Below are 22670 nucleotides of genomic sequence, written 5' to 3' on the forward strand. Positions count from 1 at the left end.
CCCATCATGGATGCCGTCCTAACACTCTGTTTAACCGCATGGGAAGCGGTTTTGAAACTAAGCCATGTGGTCCCCATAGAATCTCTTAATAAAAAAACTGCAGCCCTACTGACTTTGTAAATATAAAAAATAAAATAAAATGTCAAGCTGCCTCCCAGTGTCCAGCCCAATACAATGTCAAATCAATAAATATGAAAACAGGATCCTCAGTAACACCCTTAGTGTACAGGTCTACTGCGTACCCCTTCCCTTGCAGGGAAAACATTTCAGCCAGTTCTGATATACAAAAGTCTCCTCAGAAATAAAAGACTGAACATACCTCATTGCTGCTTGTAGCATGACACCGTTTTGCCACACTGAAGATTTCTCTTGCACTAAGAACCAACATGGATCTTAGTTACATCTGCTAAGATTATCAATATCAGAGCAGAATCTTCTTCATTCCATATCTCCCTGAGGAAAATAGTACTCACCGGTACCATTTAAAATAAAAAACGTCTTGATTGAAGAATCTAAAACTAACACCTCACTTTACCTCTTCCTATTACTAACACAGGCAAAGAGAATGACTGGGGGTGGAGGGAAGGGAGGAGTTATATATACAGCTCTGCTGTGGTGCTCTTTGCCACTTCCTGTTAGCAGGAGGTTAATATCCCACAAGTAAGGATGAAATCCGTGGACTCGTATCTTGTAGAAGAAAGGGAGGTCGAAGGGAGAAAAAAAAATGTAATTAATTCACATGATTATTGTAAAGCTCACAAGAATTATAATCTCCAAATGGCTGCTCTCACCTATCGGGGGGCAGCATGTGAGGAGTCCTCCCAGGATCACCAAATGTTGAAAAAAATATCAAGTTTATTGCATTGTCTGTATGCGTACTGTTTAATAGTTTTAATATAGCTCGTAGTATTTGTGATTTGGGAGGGATATCTTTTCTCTTCCAAATTCTCTTCTTTCGCTTATTTTACTAGGCTTTGAAAAATTGGAGAGTCCCAGGTGCAGGAGGCCCACCCTGGGCCGTTTAAAAAGGTGTGAATTTGGAGGTCCTTAGCAAGATAAAAACCTCGTCCCATAAGGGTTTTATTTTTGGGCAATCCCATCAGATATGAATAGTCGAGCCTGGAAAACCGCAGTCTCTCCAACACAGTGGGGTGGTAGACTTATAAATTCTATTTAGGGTTGTCGGGACCAGATGCCACCTTACTATTATTTTGTAATGTAGTTCCCAGAGGGTAGCTTAGTGGATAATTATTTTGGTAAATGCAAGTGCAATAAACTACTTCTTGGGCTCCACTGAACTGCCTATGTCTTTTTCCCAGACAATCTGTTAACCAAATTTCATTTGTTTAGGGTTATTAAGCAACAGATAGTAATGGAATGTGAGGGATCCACATATGGGGTCTCCCTTTGTCCATCGATCTTCCCACATAGCTTCCTAATGTTAGTTTTGGGGAAGCCCCAAGATTGTATCATACTCCCCAATCTAAAATAATCATAATAAACTGATGTTGGGATTTAGTATTTGGAAACTACTTCTGGAAAGGACATCCATCTATTGTTAGCGTATAGATCTTTTAGGCAAGTTATATGTGATTCTGCCCATGTATTCAGGTGCATCTCAGGTTGTGTTCTAACAGAGCTCATCAGGGTGTGAGTCGGGAGGGGTGAGACTTCTGAGTGATGCCATATACGGTCCCAACATTTTAAAGTTATAGGATGATGAATACCTAGTTCCTTGTGGTAATAGGATAGGAGCCACAAGAGGTCAAAAAACATTTTTTTGGGGGATAAGGGCCTGTTCTACTTCTCGCCATCTGTAGAGTGTACTAGTCTCTCCCCACCTCGTGAGATGTAATAACCTAGCTGCATCATGGTAGAGTATGAGATTCGGGAGAGCCATCCCTCCATTGTGTATAGGTCTTTGTAGGGTGATTCTCGATATACAGGGTCTGCGACCTTTCCAAACATATGATGATATCATACTCTGAAATTTGTTGAGTATGGGTCTAGGGACAGAGATGGTAATGCAGCAGAAGGGGTATGTGATTTTGGGGGGGAAAGACATCTTGGTCGCAGCTATACCAGGAGTTGAGCAGGTTTACGAAATTCAGGTATGCGATCTGCATAATTCCTATTGATGACCTGGTATAGATCAGGTAGACACCTAAATGCTAAGATAATTATCTGAGCATTGGAATAATTTCATAAGACTTTCCAATTCTGTCTGTTGGAGACCAATATGCAGAAGTTCAATTTTGTTAAGGTTAAGTTTGTGAGTATCGCTACCAGTTTTTCAAGACCCCTTGATAAAGTTTGCAAGTGGCAGACAAAACGCGTAGGGGCAATTCTTGCACGGTGGCGTTTGTTCAAGGAAACTCTGTGTTTTACCCCACAAGTCAAGGGGGGTGAGCCAGCGATCCTATCAGGGACAGAACAGCATTTCTGTACTTCGGAATCCCCAGGCTGCAGGCGGCTTACGAGGAAGAGTGAACTGAACCTCGCCAACACTATGAGCTGGGATTTAATACAGTATTTCACCAGATAAGCTTTTATCTTTTTATTTCTTGTAAGTGCATCTTAATGTATGTGTGTGTTATTATAATAAATTATACTGCTGTGAATCATGGATGTGCTTTCTTGCTTTTGTTTTAAGTTTATAGGGACTATAAGAACTAAACTTGGAAAGTAAATTGAAAACTCGTGATAGAGAGGTCGATGGGGCAGTAAGTAGCAGTGTGATGTCATCTGCAAAGAGTGCCCTTTTGTGATGTGAGTAATTAAAGGAATTGTCAGTAATTTTGTTGTCTGATCTAATTGCATGGGCAAGGGATTCTGTTGCCATCGCTAAGAGGAGAGGCGACAGGGGGCAACCCTGTCTCGTACCGTTGGAAATTGGGAAGCAATCGTTAATCCATTTTTTATCCAATAAGGAAATATATATTGGTAGCTTAGAATGTTGATTAATATTGTACAACATAGGGGGATGAAACAGACAAAAACATACTGACATTAATTTCAAAACTTTATTCACAGTTATTCTAGTAAATTCATAATATGTCAAAGCGACAACAGACAATTTAATAACTGTAAACCATATCATGCAGGACACATGGTTGTTATGGCTGATAGAGTAATTAAACCCTTAATACAATGGCTCAATTTGCAGTAAAACATTTAAAAACATAGTAAATTATAAGAACAAGTGATAAAATTTCAGTAGTAAAAGCTGTTCGCTGAAAAAGGGAGATTGTTCTTGTCTGAAATAAAAAACAAGCTTTACCAAGAGCAGCTTCAATATCTGCAAAAAAAACAAAAACAAAAACTTTTAGAACCAGTGTAGTAAAATTCTGTAAAACACACAAAACGTAACCTTATACATTATGAATTATTTAAAAGGGACATGAAACCTCAAATTTTTCTTTCTTGATTCAGATTCAGAGTATTCAATCTTAAACAACTTTTCAATTTACTTTAATTACCTAATTTGCTTCATTCTCTTGATATCCTTTATAAAAAAAGCAACAATGCACTACTGTGAGTCAATCACATGAGGCATATATGTGCAGCTACCAAGGTATCCTTTTTAAACAAAGAATACAAAGACAACAAAATAAATTAGATAATAGAAGTAAATTGGTTAGGCTCCAAAAAGCCAATCAGAATCAAGTTCAATCCGATTGGCTGATCCGATCAGCCAATCAGATTGAGCTCACATTCTATTGGCTGATCGGAACAGCCAATAGAATGCGAGCTCAATCTGATTGGCTGATCGGATCAGCCAATCGGATTGAACTTGATTCTGATTGGCTGATTCTATCAGCCAATCAGAATTTTCCTACCTTAATTCCGATTGGCTGATAGAATCCTATCAGCCAATCGGAATTCGAGGGACGCCATCTTGGATGACGTCCCTTAAAGGAACCGTCATTCGTCGGGAAGTCGTCGGAAGAAGAAGATGGGTCCGCGGTGGAGGTCTTCAAGATGGAGCCGGTCCTCATTGGATGAAGATAGAAGATGCCGCTTGGAAGAAGATGGTTGCCGGTCAGGATCTACTCTTCTTCCCGGATAGGATGAAGACTTTGGAGCCTCTTCTGGACTTCTTCAGCCGTCGGATGATGGATACCTAGCCCCCGCTTGGGCTTGGATGAAGATTTCGGAGCCTGGAACGATCGGTGATACCTGGCATGGTGAAGACAAGGTAGGAAGATCTTCAGGGGCTTAGTGTTAGGTTTATTTAAGGGGGGTTTGGGTTAGATTAGGGGTATGTGGGTGGTGGGTTGTAATGTTGGGGGGGGGGGGTATTGTATGTTTTTTTTTACAGGCAAAAGAGCTGAATTCTTTGGGGCATGCCCCGCAAAGGGCCCTTTTAAGGGCTGGTAAGGTAAAAGAGCTTTGAACTTTTGTAATTTAGAATAGGGTAGGGCATTTTTTTATTTTGGGGGTCTTTGTTATTTTATTAGGGGGCTTAGAGTAGGTGTAATTAGTTTAAAATGGTTGTAATTTTTTTCTAATGTTTGTAAATATTTTTTTATTTTTTGTAACTTAGTTCTTTTTTATTTTTTGTACTTTAGTTAGTTTATTTCATTGTATTTATTTGTAGGAATTGTATTTAATTTATTTATTGATAGTGTAGTGTTAGGTTTAATTGTAGATAATTGTAGGTAGTTTATTTAATTTATTTATTGATAGTGTAGTGTTAGGTTTAATTGTAACTTAGGTTAGGATTTATTTTACAGGTAATTTTGTAATTATTGTAACTAGGTAGCTATTAAATAGTTCTTAACTATTTAATAGCTATTGTACCTGGTTAAAATAATTACAAAGTTGCCTGTAAAATAAAAATTAATCCTAAAATAGCTAAGATATAATTATAATTTATATTGTAGCTATATTAGGGTTTATTTTACAGGTAAGTATTTAGATTTAAATAGGAATAATTTATTTAATAAGACTTAATTTATTTCGTTAGATAAAAATTATATTTAACTAAGGGGGGTGTTAGTGTTAGACTTAGCTTTAGGGGTTAAACAATTTATTAGAGTAGCGGTGAGCTCCGATCGGCAGATTAGGGGTTAATACTTGAAGTTAGCTGTCGGCGATGTTAGGGAGGACAGATTAGGGGTTAATACTATTTATTATAGGGTTATTGAGGCGGGAGTGAGGCGGGTTAGGGGTTAATACATTTATTATACTAGCGGTGAGCAACGGTCGGCAGATTAGGGGTTAATTATTGTAGGTAGCTGGCGGCGACGTTGTGGGGGGCAGATTAGGGGTTAATAAATTTAATATAGGGGTCGGCAGTGTTAGGGGCAGCAGATTAGGGGTACATAGGGATAACGTAGGTGGCCGCGGTGTACGGAGCGGCAGATTAGGGGTTAAAAAATTTAAACATAGTGGCGGCGATGTGGGGGGACCTCGGTTTAGGGGTACATAGGTAGTTTATGGGTGTTAGTGTACTTTAGAGCACAGTAGTTAAGAGCTTTATAAACCGGCGTTAGCCCAGAAAGCTCTTAACTACTGACTTTTTTCTGCGGCTGGAGTTTTGTCGTTAGATTTCTAACGCTCACTTCAGCCACAACTCTAAATACCAGCATTAGAAAGATCCCATTGAAAAGATAGGATACGCAATTGACGTAAGGGGATCTGCGGTATGGAAAAGTCGCGGCTGGAAAGTGAGCGTTAGACCCTTTAATGACTGGCTCCAAATACCAGAGGGCGGTAAAAACCAGCGTTAGGAGCCTCTAACGCTGGTTTTGACGGCTACCGCCCAACTCTAAATCTAGGCCTATGTATTTTGCTATGTTGTCTATGCTACATTAGGTAAATTGTCCCCATTATATTATAATGTTACATATATACGTTTTCTTATCTCCATATCTTACTAAAGTAGGGTGAACATTACCTGAGCCTGCATTATTCTATACAGTGATTGGTTAGCTCAGAGCACAAGCTCATTTACAGCACATCTGTCAATCGCTGGCCAAAGCAAAGGAGACTAGAAATATGAATTTCACCAGGCTTTTCGAGAGGTATATCTGAACTCCTGATTTGCAAAACAGTGGAAAAGGTACTAATAAAATGATACTGTTAAATGGTTTTTAAAACATTTTATTTGGAATGCTGTGGTTCATTGTTGATAAAATCTATGAGTTTACTGTCCCTTTAAAGAAAATAAAATGGGAAGAAAAGGTTACATAACCTGTATAAATGTACGTGGACATCAAAAGCTAAGACCTTTTTAAAAAAAAAAAAATTCTACTTCATTAATATAAGCTTTATTACAGTTGTGGATCTACTGAACAGACCTGGTTCAACCTGGTGCAAACATTTTTTGGCCCCCCAAATGTAACTCAGTAATAAGCAAATGTAATAATATACATGATGATAAGTACAATGATTTTGAGGATAGATAGATGGACCCGAAACCTGCACTAATATAATATCTATATATCCATTCTCATTGCTGTGAGACTGCCCAGTCATGTGCGGCTCATGCTATGGACATGGCATTATATGCAAGCCTTCCATCATATACTGGGCATGTACACACCTGCACATGCACAATGATTAAAACATTTTGGAAGCTACGGGAATTGTTGGCATGATAGAAGAAGTGATATAATAAAGTCTGAAAGAAAAATCATTAAAAGAGGAATATCAGGACAAGAAGCTTCAAGTGGGCTAATTTGCGCTATTTTTCATTGCAAATTAAAGAACAGCAACAAAAAAAAAACAAAAAAAAAAAACAACAACAAGCATAAAGAAAGCACTCACAGAATGCACCTTACAGGTTAATGAACCTGCAAAGGAGCTTAACACACAGTTAAAGTAATCTCTAGGCCATCAATACTTTCCTGGCCTTGAGTCGGACACTTATCAATGGTTAGCTATGGGACAGCAGTACATTATAGGTCAGGAGCTGACTTTAACTATGCACTTGACTCCTTTGCAGGTAAGAAGGGTTGCATACCTACTTCTATTCAGGTAACAGAGAAATAATGTAATGCTATATCATATTAGAACATTTTATTATTGCTCCTATATGTCCATATAATCATATTAAAGTATCAAGCTTGGAAATACAATGAATAGATTAAGTTGTTCACATTTCTTGTAAACTCTTCTGTACCTTTCTAAAGATCATCAACTGCATCATACGGATCTGTGTCAGTCTTGTGCAGAGCAGCAGAAAGGATTTCACTGAGCTTCTTGTAGTCCGGCTTCTCCTCATAGTTCAGACACATCACTTGTTCTAGATATGTTTTCAAGACCTCTGAAAAGTATGTTACAGAGAAATCTCTTGTGATCACCAATATTTAACATCTAGGTCAACTTCCTCTTTGTGCCAAACAATATAAAGAAATTCAAATCAATTATGAACAAGCAGTGACAATGGGCCACATAGAAAATGTATTTGAATCTGTAGGGTATTTGGGAGAGCGTGGCTTAAGAGAAGAATATGTATAGAGGTAATGCATGTGTTTGTGTAGTTACAAGGAAGATATTGGGATGCACATAAAAAAGCTCCTGAGGGCCAAATGTGCCCATGAGCTGGTACTTACATACGATATAAAAGCCACACCTGTCAATAAAATATTTACTATAAATACATCAAATTTAATTCTGTCTACCAATGGACACTGAGTTTACTGATCCCAGTGGTTAATAGGCTGTTTCATGTGTATAGAAACAGTACAAATTGTACAGACTGTACACAAATAGCAGTATACAACAGGACAAGTGTGCATGCATTTTCAACTAAATCTGTACATACCAGTATTCAGGACATATTGTCTGAGGTTAGATAGTTTAGTATAATCTTTATAGTATTTAATTAGCAGAAAAACATAATTTATGTAAGAACTTACCTGATAAATTCATTTCTTTCATATTAGCAAGAGTCCATGAGCTAGTGACGTATGTGATATACATTCCTACCAGGAGGGGCAAAGTTTCCCAAACCTCAAAATGCCTATAAATACACCCCTCACCACACCCACAATTCAGTTTAACGAATAGCCAAGAAGTGGGGTCATAAGAAAGGAGCGAAAGCATCAAAATAAGGAATTGGAATAATTGTGCTTTATACAAAAAAATCATAACCACCACAAAAAAGGGTGGGCCTCATGGACTCTTGCTAATATGAAAGAAATGAATTTATCAGGTAAGTTCTTACATAAATTATGTTTTCTTTCATGTAATTAGCAAGAGTCCATGAGCTAGTGACGTATGGGATAATAAATACCCAAGATGTGGAACTTCCACGCAAGAGTCACTAGAGAGGGAGGGATAAAATAAAGACAGCCAATTCCGCTGAAAAATAATAATCCACAACCCAAAACTAAAGTTTTAATCTTAATAATGAAAAAAACTGAAATTATAAGCAGAAGAATCAAACTGAAGCAGCTGCCTTAAGTACTTTTCTACCAAAAACTGCTTCAGAAGAAGAGAAAAAATCAAAATGGTAGAATTTAGTAAAAGTATGCAAAGAAGACCAAGTTGCTGCTTTGCAAATCTGATCAACAGAAGCTTCATTCCTAAACGCCCAGGAAGTAGAAACTGACCTAGTAGAATGAGCCGTAATTCTTTGAGGCGGGGATTTACCCGACTCTACATAAGCATGATGAATCAAAGACTTTAACCAAGACGTCAAAGAAATGGCCGAGGCCTTCTGACCTTTTCTGGAACCAGAAAAGATAACAAATAGACTAGAAGTCTTTCTAAAATCTTTAGTAGCTTCAACATAATATTTTAAAGCTCTTACTACATCCAAAGAATGTAAAGATTTCTCCAGAGAATTCTTAGGATTAGGACACAATGAAGGAACAACAATTTCTCTACTAATGTTGTTAGAATTCACAACCTTAGGTAAAAATTTAAATGAAGTCCGCAACACCGCCTTATCCTGATGATAAATCAGAAAAGGAGATTCACAAGAAAGAGCAGATAACTCAGAAACTCTTCTAGCAGAAGAGATGGCCAAAAGGAACAGAACTTTCCAAGAAAGTAATTTAATATCCAGAGAATGCATAGGTTCAAACGGAGGAGCTTGTAAAGCCCTCAGAACCAAATTAAGACTCCAAGGAGGAGAGATTGACTTAATGACAGGTTTGATATGAACCAAAGCCTGTACAAAACAATGAATATCAGGAAGATTAGCAATCTTTCTGTGAAAAAGAACAGAAAGAGCAGAGATTTGTCCTTTCAAGGAACTTGCAGACAAACCTTTATCCAAACCATCCTGAAGAAACTGTAAAATTCTAGGAATTCTAAAAGAATGCCAGGAGAATTTATGAGAAGAACACCAAGAAATGTAAGTGTTCCAGACTCGATAATAAATCTCCGTAGACACAGATTTACGAGCCTGTAACATAGTATTAATTACTGAGTCAGAGAAAACTCTATGACTAAAAATCAAGCGTTTCCATACCTTCAAATTTAATGATTTGAGATCCTGATGGAAAAAAGGGCCTTGAGATAGAAGGTCTAGTCTTAACGGAAGAGTCCAAGGTTGGCAACTGGCCATCCGAATGAGATCCGCATACCAAAACCTGTTGGAGCCACCAGCAGTACAAACGAACGTTCCATTAGAATTTTGGAAATCACTTTTGGAAGAAGAACTAGTGGCGGAAAGATATAGGCAGGATGATAATTCCAAGGAAGCGACAACGCGTCCACTGCCTCCGCCTGAGGATCCCTGGATCTGGACAGATACCTGGGAAGTTTCTTGTTTAGATGAGAGGCCATCAGATCTATTTCTGGAAGTCCCCAGATTTGAACAATCTGAAGAAAAACCTCTGGGTGAAGGGACCATTCGCCCGGATGTAACGTCTGGCGACTGAGATAATCCGCTTCCCAATTGTCTACACCTGGGATGTGAACCGCAGAGATTAGACAGGAGCTGTATTCCGCCCATACAAGTATCCGAGATACTTCTTTCATAGCCTGAGGACTGTGAGTCCCACCTTGATGATTGACATATGCCACGGTTGTGACATTGTCTGTCTGAAAACAAATAAACGATTCTCTCTTCAGAAGAGGCCAGAACTGAAGAGCTCTGAAAATCGCACGGAGTTCCAAAATGTTGATTGGTAATCTTGCCTCCTGAGATTCCCAAACCCCATGCGCTGTCAGAGATCCCCATACAGCTCCCCAACCTGACAGACTCGCATCTGTTGAGATCACAGTCCAGGTTGGACGAACAAAAGAAGCCCCTTGGACAAAACGATGGTGATCTATCCACCACGTCAGAGAGTGTCGTACATTGGGATTTAAGGATATTAATTGTGATATCTTTGTATTATCCCTGCACCACTGGTTCAGCATACAAAGCTGAAGAGGTCGCATGTGAAAACGAGCAAAGGGGATCGCGTCCGATGCAGCAGTCATGAGACCTAGAATTTCCATGCACAAAGCTACCAAAGGGAATGATTGAGACTGAAGGTTTCGACAGGCTGAAACAAATTTCAGACGTTTCTTTTCTGTTAGAGACAAGGTCATGGACACTGAATCTATTTGAAAACCCAAAAAGGTTACCTTTGTCTGAGGAATCAACAAACTCTTTGGTAAATTGATCCTCCAACCATGTCTTTGAAGAAACGACACAAGTTGATTCGTATGAGATTCTGCAGAATGTGAAGACTGAGCAAGTACCAAGATATCGTCCAAATAAGGAAATACAGCAATACCCTGTTCTCTGATTACAAAGAGAAGGGCACTGAGAACCTTTGAAAAGATCCTTGGAGCTGTTGCTAGGCCAAACGGAAGGGCCACAAACTGGTAATGCTTGTCTAGAAAAGAGAATCTTAGAAACTGATAATGAGCTGGATGATTTGGAATATGAAGGTATGCATCCTGTAAATCTATTGTGGACATATAATGCCCTTGCTGAACAAAAGGCAGAATAGTCCTTATAGTTACCATTTTGAATGTTGGTATCGTTACATAACGATTCAATATTTTTAGATCCAGAACTGGTCTGAAGGAATTCTCCTTCTTTGGTACAATGAATAGATTCGAGTAAAACCCCAGACCCCGTTCCAGAACTGGAACTGGCATAATTACCCCAGCGAACTCTAGATCTGAAACACATTTCGGAAACGCCTGAGCCTTCACTGGGTTTATTGGAATGCGAGAGAGAAAAAATCTTCTCGCAGGCGGCCTTACCTTGAAACCTATTCTGTACCCTTGTGAAACAATGTTCTGAATCCAAAGACTGTGAATCGAATTGATCCAAATATCTTTGAAAAATCGTAACCTGCCCCCTACCAGCTGTGCTGGAATGAGGGCCGCACCTTCATGTGGACTTGGGAGCTGGCTTTGACTTTCTAAAAGGCTTGGATTTATTCCAGACTGGAGAAGGTTTCCAAACGGAAACCGTTCCTGTACCCCTTGATTAGGCTTTTCATTTATCAGTACCCCCTCTCTTCATTACCCCCACCCATCCGTCAAAATAAAGGAAGCACTTTTTTATAGGGGAGGTAAGCTATACCTGAATTGCATACGACTGTGTATCAATAAGATTAAAGCTCAGATCTTATTCTCAGGAGTCCTGCTGTGTGGCTGGTGCCCCTGGCAGCTGCCTGTTTGCTCCTAAACAAGGCCCTGGGGGGGAGTCAAAGTGTAATGATCATAAAAATAAATATTTAAATTTGTGAGATCAGATCGATATTAACCACCCAGCCACTATGAACGTTTTTAGTTAGAAATGAAGCAATCTGAATCAAGCAAGCACTAGAAGCAGTACTTTACTTACCGGCACTGACTTAGACCTGCCTCGCCTGTGTGACTCACAATCTCAACGGCTCTATCACACGTGTCCACGTAGCTATGCTGCTGCAGTGCCGCTTCTATTTGAGCACTTGCAGTCAAAATTGTGTGCATGGGACAGAGGGGGGTGGAGCAGGAGGCTAAGCTGTCTGGTGACACAGGGTGATCATTAATATGTGGACCGGAGTCATCCACACCCGGTCCACATATTTCAGGTGCAGGGGCTCCCATCTGCCTATATGCCAGGCCAGGACTTCATTTGTCACTTTCCGGGTAAATGCTCCTTCCTTCCACAGTTCCATAATGCTTATTAGTTGATGACCCATTGAGAGTGCCCCCCCCGACCCTCTCCCCGCATCTTCCGCCATTACTAACAATATTTTTGCGTACCCCCAACCGGCCTGCCAAGTACCCCCAGGGGTACACGTACCCCAGGTTGGGAACCGCTGCTTTAGAGGAAGGGTCAGGCTTCTGTTCCTTATTCTGACAAAAGGAACGAAAACGATTAGCAGCCCTGTATTTACCCTTAGATTTTTTGTCCTGAGGCAAAAAAGTTCCTTTCCCCCCAGTAACAGTTGAAATAATAGAATCCAACTGAGAACCAAATAATTTATTACCTTGGAAAGAAAGAGAAAGCAAAGTTGACTTAGAAGTCATATCTGCATTCCAAGTTTTAAGCCATAAAGCTCTTCTAGCTAAAATAGCTAAAGACATATACCTGACATCAATTCTAATGATATCAAAGATGGCATCACAAATAAAGTTATTAGCATGTTGAAGAAGTTTAACAATGCTATGAGTATTATGGTCTGACACTTGTTGCGCTAAAGCCTCCAACCAGAAAGTGGAAGCAGCAGCAACATCAGCCAAAGAAATAGCAGGTCTAAGAAGATTACCTGAACATAAATAAGCTCTCCTTAGAAAGGATTCAAGTTTCCTATCTAAAGGATCCTTAAAGGAAGTACTATCCGCCGTAGGAATAGTAGTACGTTTAGCAAGAGTAGAGATAGCCCCATCAACTTTAGGGATTTTGTCCCAAAACTCTAATCTATCAGATGGCACAGGGTACAATTTTTTAAACCTTTGAGAAGGGGTAAATGAAGTACCCAGATTATTCCATTCCCTAGAAATTACTTCAGAAATAGCATAAGGGACAGGAAAAACTTCTGGAATAACCATATGAGGTTTGAAAACCGAATTTAAACGCTTAGTAGATTTAGTATCAAGAGGACTAGACTCCTCCATATCTAATGCGATTAACACTTCTTTAAGTAAAGAACGAATAAATTCCATTTTAAATAAATATGAAGATTTATCAGTGTCAATATCTGAGACAGAATCTTCTGAACCAGATAGATCCTCATCAGAAACAGACAAGTCAGAATGATGATGGTCACTTAAAAATTCATCTGAAATATGAGAAGTTTTAAAAGACCGTTTACGTTTACTGGAAGGAGGAATAACAGACAGAGCCTTCCTAATAGATTTAGAAACAAATTCTTTTACATTAACAGGAACATCCTGAGCATTAGATGTTGAGGGAACAACAACAGGTAATGGATTATTACTAATGGAAATACTATCTGCATTAGCAAGTTTATCATGACATTCATCACAAACTACAGCCGGAGGAACAGTTACCACAAGTTTACAACAAATGCACTTTACTTTGGTAGAACCAGCATCAGGCAGCGTCTTTCCAGAAGTAGATTCTGATCCAGGGTCAAGTTGAGACATCTTGCAATATGTAATAGAAAAAACAACATATAAAGCAAAATTATCAAATTCCTTAAATGACAGTTTCAGGAATGGGGAAAAATGCCAATGAACAAGCCTCTAGCAACCAGAAGCAATGAAAAATGAGACTGAAATAATGTGAAAAACATAATTTATGCTTACCTGATAAATTTATTTCTCTTGTAGTGTATCCAGTCCACGGATCATCCATTACTTATGGGATATTCTCCTTCCCAACAGGAAGTTGCAAGAGGATCACCCACAGCAGAGCTGCTATATAGCTCCTCCCCTCACTGCCATATCCAGTCATTCGACCGAAACAAGACGAGAATGGAGAAACCATAGGGTGCAGTGGTGACTGTAGTTTAATTAAAATTTAGACCTGCCTTAAAAAGACAGGGCGGGCCGTGGACTGGATACACTACAAGAGAAATAAATTTATCAGGTAAGCATAAATTATGTTTTCTCTTGTTAAGTGTATCCAGCCCACGGATCATCCATTACTTATGGGATACCAATACCAAAGCTAAAGTACACGGATGATGGGAGGGACAAGGCAGGATTAAACGGAAGGAACCACTGTCTGAAGAACCTTTCTCCCAAAAACAGCCTCCGAAGAAGCAAAAGTATCAAATTTGTAAAATTTTGAAAAGGTGTGAAGCGAAGACCAAGTCGCAGCCTTGCAAATCTGTTCAACAGAGGCCTCATTTTTAAAGGCCCAGGTGGAAGCCACAGCTCTAGTAGAATGAGCTGTAATCTTTTCAGGGGGCTGCTGTCCAGCAGTCTCATAGGCTAAGCGAATTATGCTCCGAAGCCAAAAGGAAAGAGAGGTTGCCGAAGCTTTTTGACCTCTCCTCTGTTCAGAGTAAACGGCAAACAGGGAAGATGTTTGGTGAAAATCTTTAGTAGCTTGTAAGTAAAACTTCAAGGCACGGACTACGTCCAGATTATGTAAAAGACGTTCCTTCTTTGAAGAAGGATTAGGACACAATGATGGAACAACAATCTCTTGATTGATATTCTTGTTAGAAACCACCTTAGGTAAAAACCCAGGTTTGGTACGCAGAACTACCTTATCTGCATGAAAAATCAGATAAGGAGAATCACATTGTAAGGCAGATAGCTCAGAGAATCTTCGAGCCGAGGAAATAGACATCAAAAACAGAACTTTCCAAAATAAAAGTTTAATATCAATGGAATGAAGGGGTTCAAACGGAACTCCTTGAAGAACTTTAAGAATCAAGTTTAAGCTCCACGGGGGAGCAACAGTTTTAAACACAGGCTTAATCCTAACCAAAGCCTGACAAAATGCCTGGATGTCTGGAACCTCTGCCAGACGCTTGTGCAAAAGAATAGACAGAGCAGAAATCTGTCCTTTTAAAGAACTAGCTGATAATCCTTTGTCCAAACCCTCTTGGAGAAAAGACAATATCCTAGGAATCCTAACCTTACTCCATGAGTAATTCTTGGATTCACACCAATAAAGATATTTACGCCATATCTTATGGTAGATTTTCCTGGTGACAGGCTTTCGTGCCTGTATTAAGGTATCAATGACTGACTCGGAGAAGCCACGCCTTGATAGAATCAAGCGTTCAATCTCCATGCAGTCAGTCTCAGAGAAATTAGATTTGGATGATTGAAAGGACCTTGTATTAGAAGGTCCTGCCTTAGGGGCAGAGTCCATGGTGGAAAGGATGACATGTCCACTAGGTCTGCATACCAGGTCCTGCGTGGCCACGCAGGCGCTATCAGAATCACCAATGCTCTCTCCTGCTTGATTTTGGCAATCAGTCGAGGGAGCAGAGGAAACGGTGGAAACACATAAGCCAGGTTGAAGAACCAAGGAGCTGCTAGAGCATCTATCAGCGTCGCTCCCGGGTCCCTGGACCTGGATCCGTAACAAGGAAGCTTGGCGTTCTGGCGAGACGCCATGAGATCCAGTTCTGGTTTGCCCCAACGATGGATCAGTTGAGCAAACACCTCCGGATGGAGTTCCCACTCCCCCGGATGAAAAGTCTGACAACTTAGAAAATCCGCCTCCCAGTTCTCTACGCCTGGGATGTGGATCTAACATCGCTAGGGAACTCCTGGTTCCCCCTTGATGGTTGATGTAAGCCACAGTCGTGATGTTGTCCGACTGAAATCTGATGAACCTTAGGGTTGCTAACTGAGGCCAAGCTAGAAGAGCATTGTATACTGCTCTTAACTCCAGAATATTTATTGGGAGGAGTTTCTCCTCCTGAGTCCACGATCCCTGAGCCTTCAGGGAGTTCCAGACTGCGCCCCAACCAAGAAGGCTGTGAGGAATCAGTACAACACCCTTATATGCACACATATATATATGAATAACCGCTCAGTCTCACACCCCACTTCGGGTTTTATTACAAGAATAAACCCTGGTTTGCTCATAGACATGAGGGTGACCAACATAGGTCAAAGGTAGTGGAACAGTACTTATTAGTACCTATACACAGGGGACATACCTACACTAACTAAATCTAAACTATAGCTATGGAATACAAAAGGGGAAATAAGTAATTCAAAGGCCCAGAATGGAATTCCTAATATTGAGCAAAATGTAGCATTGAGTAAGCTGGTACATATATGTATAACACAATTTGTTAAATGGAATAGCAAGCAATAAGATTCCTGTAAGTTAGCAGCAGTAGATGGCAGTGGTGAGTAAGTGTGCAGCATAGGTATGAATCAGTAAAAGAGAAACAATCTCCAATTTAAAGTAACTGAATATCAGGCAAAAGTAGCAATACATCAGCAAGTAGTAAAAGTCTTATATATGCCAGTAAAATGTAAGGATGTGTTATTTGAATGAACTCTGTACCGTACATAGATTCTGTCCTCTGGTGCTGCTAGTGCTGACAGGCTGCGTGGCTACAGGAAGTCCTGAGTCTGAGTTTGAGATCACTGTGTCGCTCTGCAGAGTGACGTAACACACTCCAATGTGTACAGATGCAGTACTGTGTGAGAAAAGAACTTGCAGTTGGTGGTGAGAGAAAATCAAAAATAACACGTTACCAAATAGTGCTGGCAGAATGGTGAACCGCTGAGGGGATTAGAGAGCTGAAATCCCAGGAACAATTAATGAGGATTCAGAGTTCAGTCTGTGCTGATCCAAAGTGAGGCTAGAGTGAAGATTCTCAGTAGTATCAATTTACCTAGCAATGATTGATGGACACAGGTAAGCTTAAATAGGATGTGCTGATCACATGATGTAGAAAGTTAAAGTGACAGTATGTCAATTAGGTGGTTCCTGACAGTATACCCCCCTCAAGAGTCCCCTTCCAAATCAAGGACGGGGCCGGTCAGGATGACGTCGGTGGAAGAGGGAGACCAACCTCGGAGCTGAGATGTTGGAAACAGGTTCCCAGGAATCTTCCTCAGGTCCGTAGTTCTTCCAACGAACAAGATACTGTAGAGCACGTCTGTAGATACGGGAATCAAGAATATCGGCAACTTCATAGCTTTTAATATCCGGATCAGGCATGGGAAGAGTAGTCAGTGTGGCAGGAGGCCTCGTAGGATTGTGAGGTTTAAGCAAGGATACATGGAAGGTGGGATGTATTTTAAAAGAAGGTGGTAGTTCCAAAGTAACTGCATTAATGTTGAGAACCCTGAGGATTTTGTAAGGTCCGATGAAAAGACTGCCCAATTTCTTGCTAGGAATTTGTAGTTTGAGGTTCTTTGTGGATAACCAAACTAGATCTCCAGGTTTATACGGTGGTGGCTGAGATCTCCGTAGATCATAGTAATGCTTCTGCTTAGCTTGGGCTAATGTCAGGGTTTCCTGTAGTAACTTAAAAGTTTGTTTAAGGCTATTGATAGAATCCGTTACCATAGGAGAAATGTTGTCATTCCTGTGGAGGAGATGGTAAGTAGGGTGATAGCCATAATTTACATAAAAAGGGGTAAGCCTAGTTGAAGTATTGACAGTGTTGTTAAAAGAGAATTCAGCAGTCGGAATAAGAGCATACCAGTCATCTTGTTGGAAGTTGCAAAAACATCTAAGGTATTGTTCAAGAGTCTGGTTAGTCCTCTCAGTCTGACCATTTGACTGGGGATGGTATGCCGAAGTAAGATGTCTGTCAATATGTAAACATTTACAGAGATGAATCCAAAACTTGGAAGTGAATTGGGACCCCCTGTCAGTTGTTATGGAATCAGGGAGTCCATGGAGACGTACCACATTTTTTAGGAAAGTTTCAGCTGTTTCCGATGCAGTTGGAAGACCCAGCATAGGAATAAAGTGGGCCATTTTAGAGAACTGGTCGACCACAACTAAAATTGTGTTATGGTTGGAGGAAGTAGGAAGATCAACAATAAAATCCATGGCGATATGCCGCCATGGCCTGTCTGCTATAGGTAGAGATAGAAGATGGCCATAAGGTCTGATATGAGAAGGTTTACAGGTAGCACATACAGGACAAGTTTGAACATAATGCTTCACACTGTTTGCAATGCCAGGCCACCAGAAATCCCTTTGAATAAGGTGTAGCATTTTCCGAATACCTGGGTGTCCAGACAGAGGAGTTTCATGTGCATTACGCATAACTGTATCTCTGAGAGTCTGAGGGACATATATCTTCCCCTTCGAATGGAAAAGTCCATGGGAATCTTTTTGTAGCTGTAAGTTTTGTATGCTTGGATCGGTCTTCTGGTGCTTACGGAAATAAGCAACCTGATGCATGGTGATCCCAATGAATTTATGGGGTGGAATTATAGTTTCCTGTGCATACTGCTTGAACGGTCTAGGTGAGGATCTGGAGAGAGCATCAGCCTTTTGATTTCTAGAGGCTGGACGATATGTGATAATAAAGTTAAAACGTGTGAAGAAAAGGCTCCAACGCACTTGGCGAGCCGATAACGTTTTATTAGTCTTTAAATACTGCAAGTTTCTGTGGTCTGTGTAGATAATAGTGGGATGGCTTGCGCCTTCCAAAAGATGCCTCCAATATTCAAGAGCTGCCTTGATTGCTAAAAGCTCCTTTTCGCCAATAGAATAGTTTAGTTCGGCATTATTCATAGTCCTAGAATAATACGCTACTGGATGCAGAGGTTCTTCTTCCGTTAGTCTTTGGGATAGAATTGCGCCTAGTGCATAATCCGAAGCATCCACTTCGAGAAAAAACTGCTTCTCGGGATCCGGAAACTGAAGAACAGGAGCAGTGACAAACCTTTTCTTGAGCATGTGGAAAGAACATTCAGCTTCTGGAGTCCAGAGGAATTTGGTTGATTTTCTTGTGAGTGCTGTTAAAGGCTTCACTATTGCTGAGAAATCCTTGATGAACTTTCTGTAAAAATTCGAGAAGCCTAGGAATCTCTGTACATCCTTTTTGGAAGCTGGTGGGGGCCAGTTGGTAATGGCCTCTACTTTGTTTGACTCCATCCTAATACCTCTAGGGGAAATGTGGTAGCCTAGGAATGAAATAGTCTCGGAATGGAAGATACATTTCTCCAATTTAGCAAACAGCTGGTTCTTTCTAAGTCTGAGTAGAACAGTCCTAACATGATTAATGTGGTTATCGATGGTGTCTGAATATATGAGGATATCATCCAAATAAATGACTACACAAATGTCAAGTAGATCTTTAAAGAGATGATTAATGAAATACTGAAATGTGGCAGGTGCATTGCACAACCCGAATGGCATTACTAGATATTCATAAAGGCCATATCGGGTGCGGAACGCTGTGAGCCACTCGTCTCCCTCTCTCATCCTGACCAAGTTATATGCACCGCGTAAGTCAAGCTAAGTGTATATTTTGGCACCCTGGAGACGTTCAATCAACTCCGGGATGAGAGGGAGAGGATATCGATTTTTTATTGTGCACTTATTGAGTTCCCTGTAGTCAATGATTGGTCTAAGGGTGTCATCCTTATTACGGACGAAGAACATGCCGGCCCCTGCTGGTGAGGAAGATGGCCTTATGAAACCTTTTTCTAAATTTTCATTGAGATATTGTTTCAAATGAGTGAGTTCTGGTTGTGAGAGAGGGTACACATGACCTACAGGAATCTTTGAACCGGGTATGAGATCAATAGGACAATCAAATGGCCTATGGGGTGGCAAAGCTTGAGCTTGTTTTTTGTCAAACACATCTTTAAAATCTGGGATCATTTGTGTAGAGGACTGTAACAGAATAGGTTCAGGCATGCAGTTAGTTCTACAGAAATGAGAATCAAAGGTAAGAGTGCCTTGAAGCCAGTTTATCGTGGGCTGGTGTTGTTTCAGCCAATTAAAACCCAAGATTAGAGGAAAAAGAGGTGAGTGTATAACATCAAAGGTGCGCACTTCAGTATGACCATTTGGAAAAGTTAACTGTATAGGTCGAGTGTGATGCGATATAGGACCTGAATTAATTAAAGACCCATCCACAACACGTATTGCGAGTGAAACAGTTTTCTTTATTAGTGGAATATTATACAAGTGCACAAAAGTGGAATCTATAAAGCTGTTTGTGGCTCCTGAATCAATCACCACTACCGCGGATACCACCTGATGATCCCACTGCAGAGAAACAGAATGATTAAAATGTGAAGTGTTATTTGAAACATTTTTATGCTTAAGCTCAGGATTAAACCTTTCATGCTTACCCTTTCTTGACTTTTGCAGGGTTGGGCATTCCTTTACGGTGTGGTCCTTGGAGGCACAATAAAGGCACAAGTTGTTTAACCGGCGTCTAGTCTTTTCCTCTGGCTTAAGAGGCCCACGAACAAAAGCTATATCCATAGGTTCATCCTGGTTTTTAGGAGTACTAATAGAACTAGAGCTGTATGGTTTCCTTTGGAATAGGTCTGATGTGCCCCTTTCATGCTTCCTTTCTCTGAGGCGACGGTCTATATTAATCGTGAGAGTCATTAAATTCTCAAGGTTATCAGGCATGTCTATACGGGCAAGTTCATCTTTTAATAAGTCGGATAAACCGATGCGAAATTGTTTTTTTAAGGCTGGGGTGTTCCACAAAGTATCCGGAGCCCACCTTTTAAACTCAGCTATATATTCTTCAACGGGACGCCGGCCTTGTTTCAAGGACCTAATAGCTGTTTCTGCAGTTGTCTGCTTATCATGGTCTTCATATAGAAGAGACATAGCTGAGAAAAAGGACTCTAGAGAATCTAGCATTGGATCGTCAGTCTCATAATAAGTATTCGCCCAACTCTTTGGTTCACCCCTCAAATATGAGATGACTGTGAGAACTTTTATTCGATCAGTCGGGTAACTACGTGGTTTTAAGGAGAAGTAAAGTGTGCAAGAGTTTTTAAAATCACGAAATTGTGATCTTTCACCAGAGAATTTGTCAGGAGGACAAGGTATAGGCTCAGGAGGTGGGGCTTCAGCAGTAACAGGTTTTTGCTGTGCTTGATCGCGTATAAATTTACGCAGCTCCAGATTTTCTGCTTGCATTTCTCTCAACCCCTGGATCATGAGATCCATATTTTGTGCGAGAGTTCCAACACGGTTAGTCAATTCTGCTACATCCATTTTCTGTGAAAGAGAATATATATATGTAGAGAGGGTGAACAATTTAATAGCTAGGTAATATGTGAGGAATCAGTACAACACCCTTATATGCATACATATATATATGAATAACCGCTCAGTCTCACACCCCACTTCGGGTTTTATTACAAGAATAAACCCTGGTTTGCTCATAGACATGAGGGTGACCAACATAGGTCAAAGGTAGTGGAACAGTACTTATTAGTACCTATACACAGGGGACATACCTACACTAACTAAATCTAAACTATAGCTATGGAATACAAAAGGGGAAATAAGTAATTCAAAGGCCCAGAATGGAATTCCTAATATTGAGCAAAATGTAGCATTGAGTAAGCTGGTACATATATGTATAACACAATTTGTTACATGGAATAGCAAGCAATAAGATTCCTGTAAGTTAGCAGCAGTAGATGGCAGTGGTGAGTAAGTGTGCAGCATAGGTATGAATCAGTAAAAGAGAAACAATCTCCAATTTAAAGTAACTGAATATCAGGCAAAAGTAGCAATACATCAGCAAGTAGTAAAAGTCTTATATATGCCAGTAAAATGTAAGGATGTGTTATTTGAATGAACTCTGTACCGTACATAGATTCTGTCCTCTGGTGCTGCTAGTGCTGACAGGCTGCGTGGCTACAGGAAGTCCTGAGTCTGAGTTTGAGATCACTGTGTCGCTCTGCAGAGTGACGTAACACACTCCAATGTGTACAGATGCAGTACTGTGTGAGAAAAGAACTTGCAGTTGGTGGTGAGAGGAAATAAAAAATAACACGTTACCAAATAGTGCTGGCAGAATGATGAACCGCTGAGGGGATTAGAGAGCTGAAATCCCAGGAACAATTAATGAGGATTCAGAGTTCAGTCTGTGCTGATCCAAAGTGAGGCTAGAGTGAAGATTCTCAGTAGTATCAAATTACCTAGCAATGATTGATGGACACAGGTAAGCTTAAATAGGATGTGCTGATCACATGATGTAGAAAGTTAAAGTGACAGTATGTCAATTAGGTGGTTCCTGACAGTGGCTGGCATCTGTTGTTACAATCGTCCAATCTGGCCTGCGAAAGGTCATACCTTTGGACAGATGGACCCGAGAGAGCTACCAGAGAAGAGAATCTCTGGTCTCTTGATCCAGATTTAGTAGAGGGGACAAATCTGAGTAATCCCCATTCCACTGACCTAGTATGCATAATTGCAGCGGTCTGAGATGCAGGCGCGCAAATGGCACTATGTCCATCACCGCTACCATTAAGCCGATTACTTCCATGCACTGAGCCACTGACGGACGTGGAATGGAATGAAGGACACGGCAAGCATTTAAAGTTTTGATAACCTGGACTCCGTGAGGTAAATTTTCATCTCTACAGAATCTATAAGAGTCCCTAGGAAGGAGACTCTTGTGAGTGGGGATAGAGAACTCTTTTCCACGTTCACTTTCCATCCATGCAACCTCAGAAATGCCAGAACTATCTCTGTATGAGACTTGGCAATTTGAAAGCTTGACGCCTGTATCAGGATGTCGTCTAGATACGGAGCCACCGCTATGCCTCGCGGTCTTAGAACCGCCAGAAGTGAGCCCAGCACCTTTGTAAAAATTCTCGGGGCTGTAGCCAACCAGAAGGGAAGAGCTACAAATTGGTAATGCCTG

The 22670-nt window shown here is 40.5% G+C and overlaps 1 protein-coding gene across 4 annotated transcripts in view; it reads right to left on the minus strand.

Annotated features, from left to right (window-relative positions):
• Window positions 1-3009: 3009 nt before the first annotated feature.
• VRK3 (VRK serine/threonine kinase 3) overlaps window positions 3010-22670 on the minus strand; it is a 403485-nt gene continuing 383824 nt past the window's right edge. For all 4 annotated transcript variants that reach the window (XM_053699491.1, XM_053699492.1, XM_053699488.1 and 1 more), the window contains 2 exons: window positions 7130-7273; window positions 3010-3298 (listed from right to left, as the gene is read on the minus strand). In XM_053699491.1, coding sequence (XP_053555466.1) covers window positions 7134-7273 — 140 coding nt within the window. In that variant the 3' untranslated portion in view covers window positions 3010-3298; window positions 7130-7133. The remainder of the gene's footprint in view (window positions 3299-7129; window positions 7274-22670) is intronic.

This window comes from Bombina bombina, chromosome 1 (genome assembly GCF_027579735.1).
Source record: "Bombina bombina isolate aBomBom1 chromosome 1, aBomBom1.pri, whole genome shotgun sequence".
In the NCBI taxonomy this organism is placed as follows: domain Eukaryota; kingdom Metazoa; phylum Chordata; class Amphibia; order Anura; family Bombinatoridae; genus Bombina; species Bombina bombina.